This window comes from Argentina silus (assembly GCF_951799395.1).
Source record: "Argentina silus genome assembly, chromosome: 11".
Classification (NCBI taxonomy): Eukaryota; Metazoa; Chordata; class Actinopteri; order Argentiniformes; family Argentinidae; genus Argentina; species Argentina silus.
The window spans coordinates 8,878,368-8,885,336 of NC_139665.1; the positions used below are offsets into that span (position 1 = coordinate 8,878,368).

At 49.6% G+C, this 6,969-nt stretch overlaps 1 protein-coding gene across 3 annotated transcripts in view; it reads right to left on the reverse strand.

The window, feature by feature from the left end:
* Positions 1-583: 583 nt before the first annotated feature.
* LOC310811850 (RNA-binding protein Nova-1-like) overlaps positions 584-6,969 on the reverse strand; it is a gene marked incomplete at its 5' end in the record, with an annotated part of 44,403 nt that continues 38,017 nt past the window's right edge. For all 3 annotated transcript variants that reach the window (XM_083680183.1, XM_083680182.1, XM_083680181.1), the window contains one exon: positions 584-1,802. In XM_083680183.1, the coding sequence (XP_083536309.1) occupies positions 777-1,802 (1,026 nt within the window). In that variant the 3' untranslated portion in view covers positions 584-776. The remainder of the gene's footprint in view (positions 1,803-6,969) is intronic.

Sequence of the window (6,969 nt, forward strand, 5' to 3'; positions counted from 1 at the left end):
CTCATCTCCTCTCCCCACCCTTCCTCCTCAGCCCAAACCGGAGGCGGGTGGCTGGGTAGAGAGGCAAGGGGCAAGGGAGGGGGCCAGAGAGAGAGAGAGAGAGAGAGAGAGAGAGAGATGGGGGGGGGGGGTGTCATCGACTACAATTATTTTCCTTAGATCTCAAACCAAACACTTGTTTGCAGCCTTATCAGACCCATATTGGGGCGAGGGTGTAAAGTGGGGAGGGGGGCGGGGGTGGGGGGGTGGGTGGGGGGGCATAAAGTAGGGCGAAGGGCAAATTGAAACTGAAGGCAAATCTGAAGAAAAACTCATCTGTGAGCTACACAGGAGTGGGGGTAAGGGTGGGGAAAGGGGCTGATTCCATCGGGGTCGACCCCCAATACCCCCACCGCCCCCTTTTCCAAACTGCAGCGTGGCAGTGTGCCCATTTCAAATGGCATTCACCACCTTCCAGAGAATACACAAAAAAAAAAAACAACAACAAAAAAACTAAACCAAAAAAACAATAAAAAATCCCGAAAGATCAAGACTTAAGTAATAAAACCGTATTTACATTTTACAGATTTTTTTTTTTCCTTGGTTTTCGCCGTGATACTTTTTTTTTCTTTCTCCCAGCAGGTTTTTGCTTCGCATCTTTTTTAGAAATACTGAAAACACGAGTGAACGTGTGGACGATTCGTTCCGACATTCTTGCTCTCCTCTCCTTTTCTCTTTCTTGCATTCCTCCCCCAGCCCCCACTCTTTTTTCCTCCTTTTTTTTCATTCCTTTTTTTTTAGCCCACCTTCTGTGGGTTGGTGGCGCGGACCCCCTGCTCGTATGTGATCCGTTGGCTGATCAGATACTGGGCGGCCTGCGTCGCTGCCTGCGATCCTGTGATGGTAACTTTACGATTCCGGGTGCCGGGGATGAACTCTCCCTTTTTGGAAATCTGGATCCGGGCTCCGGTCAGTTCCTGGTACTCCACCAGCGTTTTCCCTCCTTTCCCCAGGATGGCGCCCACCAGGTTCTCCGGCACGGCGATCTCCACCACTTCCTTGGCTCCTTCGCCCATCTTCTCCGCGGCCAATAGGGACGAGGCCATCAGAGGGGAGGCGGCGCTCAGGTAGCCGTTGGTAGCCCCCGTGGCTGCGGCCAGCGAGCCCAGGGAGAAGCCCCCCAGGGCGCCGGGGTGGCTGCCTCCGGAAGCGTCGCTGGCGTAGGACGCCAGGAGGTTAGCCGCGGCGGCGGCGGCCGGGTTAGCGTTAGCCGCTACGGCGGCCAGGACCCCTGAGGCGGCGGCGGGGTTGAGCCCCAGGCCTAGGGAGTTGGTGTTGTAGCCGTAGCTGGCTAATGTGTTGAGGGCGGACGTGATGGTCAGGAGGTCGTTGCCTGAGAAGCTGTTCATGGCGGTGGGGAAGGCGCCCATGCCGCCCATGCCCGTCAGGCTGGCCTGACCCAGGAGGCTGGAGGCGGTGGCGGCGGCGGCGGCTGCGGCAGAGGGCATCACCTCGGCCGAGTTGGCGTAAGGGGAGCCGGTGGGGTTGGAGTTGGCCACTGGGCCAGAGATGTTGGAGTAGCTGATGTTGAGGCAGCTGCTGCTCTGTGGGTCCTCCTGGATCTTCTGGACGATGATCTCCACGGCCTTGCGGTTCTGCTCGGGTTCGCCGCTGATGGTGACCACGCGCTCCTGCAGGTTGATGCCCTCGGGCTTCTGGGACAGCTGCACCCACGCGCCCGACTGCTCCATCACCGCTTTGACGGTGGCACCGCCTTTACCGATGATGAGGCCTGCCGTGCTGTTTGGTACGATCAGCTTGGCCTGAGGAGAGAGGGGCAGAGAGGGAGAGAGAGGACACAGACAGGGTTACTACACTGATGTTTCTCGTCCTCGACACCAGAAGCCTTAAGCACCCTTGGGTCTCAGAAAAGTGCTTTATACATTTGCTGGATTATTATTGTTATTATTATTAGAGGTCTAAGCCCGTAGGGTGTAGAACCCTAGTGTTATTGTTCGGATTGTTATTCTTTTTATTGGTAAGATGTTGTCGCTCAATTTCCTGTGAGATGCTTCATGCTAGAGACTTGGTAGTTAGAGGTATGATAGGATGTGGTGACCACTATCCCCAAATGTAATATTACCCCCATTGGCCTAATGGGGGCGCTATAACAATTGTTTGAAATTGCCAATTTTGAAAGGCCATCTCAACATGACGAATGAAAAAGCCTCCAGGACCATCAAGGTCCGCCATGACGGATTTTCCACCAATTTTAATTTTGTGAAAAACACCTAAAACACGAAGGCTTTTACAGTTGTTGACTGTAAAAGCACCAAACTTGGTCAATGGACTGAGGTTCTCACATGATCCATTTTCTTTACCATTTGAACAAACAATAAACGGTTATAAGTCAAAGATGAAACTTGTCATGATGAAACTTAGTACACAGCTCCATTAGGTCTTCAAATTCATACCCCTAAAGCCACATGCAAATCAACCAAAAGGGGGCAACATAGATGTCATATTTTGATATCTCTTGATGTGTCTCACCAAATGTCATAACATTTGGTACATATGCCCTGTGGTTATGAGCAATATCTTAAACATGGTCATGATTGGGCTTGTTGGTGTGCCTATAAATCAAAGGCGGTTGTCTAGACCTCTGTAAGGAACATACGTGCAAAATCTGATGCTGTGTTTACAGGCTGGTATTACGGCTGAATGAGAGTTTCTGTGGTTATTGCAAGATCGGAGAGATTGAGAATGATAGATTTTCTTCTATACTGTCTATTCTACCACAATTCAAGTTTAATTTTGTTTTAGAAAACCAAATTACAGTAAATGTCATTTGCTCAGATAACAAGGACACAATTAAATGGTTCTTTCATGGTAATGTATTTCCAGTCACAGATTTTCTTCACAAAACCTGGAATAGGAGAAAAACAAATAAGACGGTTTTTTTTTTTCATTGTCTGTCTGCTTATGCGTTTGTTGGTTTGTTTTGTTTTGTTTTGCCGAGCAAATGCAATATACTGGGGGAAAGAAAAGACAGAAATGGAGTGCACATGGGAGTGTGTTAGTGAGACATTGCTGAGAGAGAGAGAGAGAGAGAGAGATAGAGAGAGAGAACCAAGCTTGAAAGACAAAAATAAAGCATTAAGAGAAGCAAAGACAGGGTAATATATTCCAGGGAGACCAGAAGAACAAGACACTGTCGCACTGATAGGAGAAGAAACAAGAGAGAGATAACTCCACTGCCTCCACCAAACATTCAAACATTAAGACCAGTTTCTGAAAAAGGATAGGGAGGGAGGGAGAGGGAAAGCGTCTTTTTTTTTTCTTCTTCTTTCTCCTTTCCGAGCTGTGAATTCACTGGTTATAAAGAGGTTTCTCATGAAAAGCATAGACTCCCAGGGGTCAGTGTAACCATGGAAACCCAGCTCCAGCATTCAAGGGGTACTGAAAGGGAGTCGAGGCGACGCGTAGCAACCAACCACCCCTCTAACCCCCCCCTCTTAATCACACACACACACACACACACACACACACACACACACACACACACACACACACACACACACACACACACACACAAACAAACAATTATTTCACATCAACAAACCATTTTCTGTATGTCTATACGCCTGCGATACATGTGTGTACTGTGTCTATACAGTACTAGGAACACATAGACACATAAAAACACACACTCTGTTCTTATCACCCAAGCCGAGACAGAGGCATCCAGTTGAAGGGAGAGCGGGGAGGGGCTGAGGGGGGACAAAAAATGAATTGGATCTTATCAACGTGCTTTTTAAGGATCGCAAATGATATGTGACATCTTAAATGTACCGGTGCAGCATTTTGTGCAATGGCAGCTTTGTTCTCGGGAGCGAGTCGGATATGGTTTGATGAAGAAGTCAAATAAAGGAGAACAAGTTCGAGGTTTATGACTATGTTGGAAAATGTTTCAGGGTCATTCTTGGTTACCTGAACAATGTGTCCACATCACGCACCGTGGAAACGGTTCTAAAACCTTGTCTTTGAATATTTGCGGCACTGTCACCATGACAGATCGCAGGAAGAATATTCATTCAGAAGGGTGAAAGAGAGAGAGGGGGGGGGGGGGGGGAGGTGGTGGAGGGAGAACACGAAGTGAGGGAGGAGGAAGGGACAAAGAGTGGGCGAGAGAGAGAGAGAGATAGAACGAAGAAAGAAAAGAAAGAAAGAAAGAAAGAAAAAAGAAAGAAAGAAAGAAAGAAAGAAAGAAAGAAAGAAAGAAAGAAAGAAAGAAAGAAAGAAAGAAAGAAACAGAGGGAGTATTGGAGGTGAGTGGGTTGGGGGTTGCTTATTGGCATGGCCTCCATGTTCCTCCATTGTGCTTTAAGGTTTCATCCTTTCATTGTCTCTCTCTCTCTCTCTCTCTGTGTGTTTGCAGCAGCTCTGAAACCATCAACATTTCTTTACAGAGCTGGGCTTCTGCTGCTGTTAGTAACCTTGATTCTGTCGCCACGCCGGAGGTACTGTGAAAGTGAATTTACATAGAAATGGAAAATTAACAGGAGGAAAAGAAGGACAAGGGAGAGAGAGATAATGCTTTGACTTGAAACCATTCAACGTTCAAATATTCACTTTTGAACTGTTTGTAGTCAAATATAATTTTTTTTCCCTCCCCCGCATTATTTGTTTGTGATTGTAATGAAGAATATTTTGGAGACGGAATTGGGAGTGGTTTATTTAAGACAAGGAACAATTTGCCATTGAGCGGGTCTTATATGGATTAGTGCCATGGAAATTGGCCCTGCTCTTACAATAATTTCTCATCCAATTTCTCCTAAAGCAATCATCCACAGCATATTCCTCCTTTTGTAATTTTCATAAAAATGGGTTCTGTTCAGCATTGCCGCAAAAATGATTTAGCTTTTTCTTTCAGTCAAGAAATATGAGATTGGTTTTAAGGATCAAAACAACTAGGTGGGGGGGGAGAAAATATCCTTAGAATCCTTTTCATCTTCTGTAGTACTGCACTGCACTGCACACACACACACACACACACACACACACACACACACACACACACACACACACACACACACACACCCCACCCCCCACCCACACACACACAGACGGCACGCTGAATTCCCATACTCTTGGACTGGGTGCACAGGATTCAGACGAGACTTGTCTCTTGAAGATGAAAAGGCGTGGACTAAAACGGCTGCGTGGTGTGTCGTACAATCCCCATTACCGCTAATGAGAGGCCTGCAGTAGCACTACCACTCTTTGTTCTTTATCTAATGAGCAGCTCACATTTTTAATTGTCCTTCTCCCGTCGCAGCGTGCCTTTCCGCGCACGACGGCTACGAGAGCCTCCGTCGGCGGCCGGCGTTCGGCGGTCGCGCCCGCGGCCGGGCCGTCCTCCGCTGTGTCACGGTCGACCGTTTTAATCTGCAAATAATCGTCTTCATCCCTCAGACTTCTAGCTGACGTTCTGTTTTTTCTTTTTTCTTTTTTAAGAGGGAGAGAGAGAGAGAGAGAGAGCGTTTGACCGATTGCGTCTGAGAGCGAGTTACTGATTAAAATGTAGGCTCTTGAGCGGGGGCGGTGGGGGGGGGGGGGGCGGGGGTGGTGGGGGGGTGGGTGAGATAGAGCCACATCGACGGATACGCTGGGGCTAATTTTTTGCTGAATGTGTCTGATGGGAGAGAGGCTGAGGAGGGAGATTCACTCTACCTCCTTTAAACAGAAAGAGAGAGAGAGGGAGGGGGGGAGAGAGGGAGAGGGAGAGAGAGAAGGTGAAAGAGTGTGTGTGAGAGAGAAAGAGAGAGAGAGAGAGAGAGAGAGAGAGAGAGAGAGAGAGAGAGAGGTCGACCTGGTGTAGTTTCATCAGCCACGGCCAGCTACTGTAGTCAGCCATGATGAGGTGTTGGGGGTACGGTGAGCGGGATGGTGAACCCTGATATAGAAACAATGTCCGGGTTTCCACAGCGAGTGTAAATGGAGGCTATTACAGGACTAACACCCCCACAAGCTGAGGGGCTCAGCTTGTGTCTCCTCAAGGTCAGGGGCTAAGGCTCACACTAACCCCGGATACGTATGTGTGGGGGGGGGGGATAAAGAGAGAGCAACTGTTGCTGTCCCCCTATCCCCCCTCCCCAATTCCACCACCACCACTCCGCTCACACCCCTGGATGGGATGGGATGAGATGGGGGGGGGGGGACACTAGGGGGGGTGGGGTGGGGGACACTAGGGGGGGTGCAGCAGCAGCAGCAGCAGCAGCAGCAGCCTGAGCTTGAGCCTGATCCCAGCGAGCGCGAGCGGAGGGCGTTTGCACTTTGAAGTCTTAAGCGGGAGACTTTAGGTTAATCGCCTGTCTCCTGATCCCGGGGCTTAGCCGGTACCTCGCCACAGCCACAGTCCGCCTTTCACTGGATGCTATGAGGCTAACTCACCACCCCCCCCCCCCCCCACCCACCCCCCCACCCCCCCAAAAAACCCCACAACGTTTAAAAATAAAACTGTAGCATCACATACGACTGTCGCTACTCCGGTCTGAATCAAAGGTCGAGAGCCCGGGGTGGTGGGGGGGTGTTAGGGGGGGGACCTGAGTGATGGTCTTGGCGGCTCACCGTGTCACGCGTACCGTCGGAGCGATCCCAAAATGAGATCTATCGGATAAAAGGGCGCCCGCGTGTGACCGGAGCTGGCGTTCTCTCACACACGCTCGCATCACACCACGAGCCATGAGGTTGACGTAACATTTGGCGTTTTTTGCTTTAAAGGGATGAGTTTTTGTGGCCGGGGAGGATTATCCCTGGTTGTCATCTCAACCCCTCCCTGGGCCACTAAAGCTAAATCCTCCTCATTCTCTTCCCTCCATTTTGACTCCCTAACACAGGCAGAAAGTGCTACTTAGGGATGCAGGCAGAGCAGAGACTTGAGGGCAGGGGGGTAGGGGGGGTCTCAACTGGTATTATGAAAGCTACAGA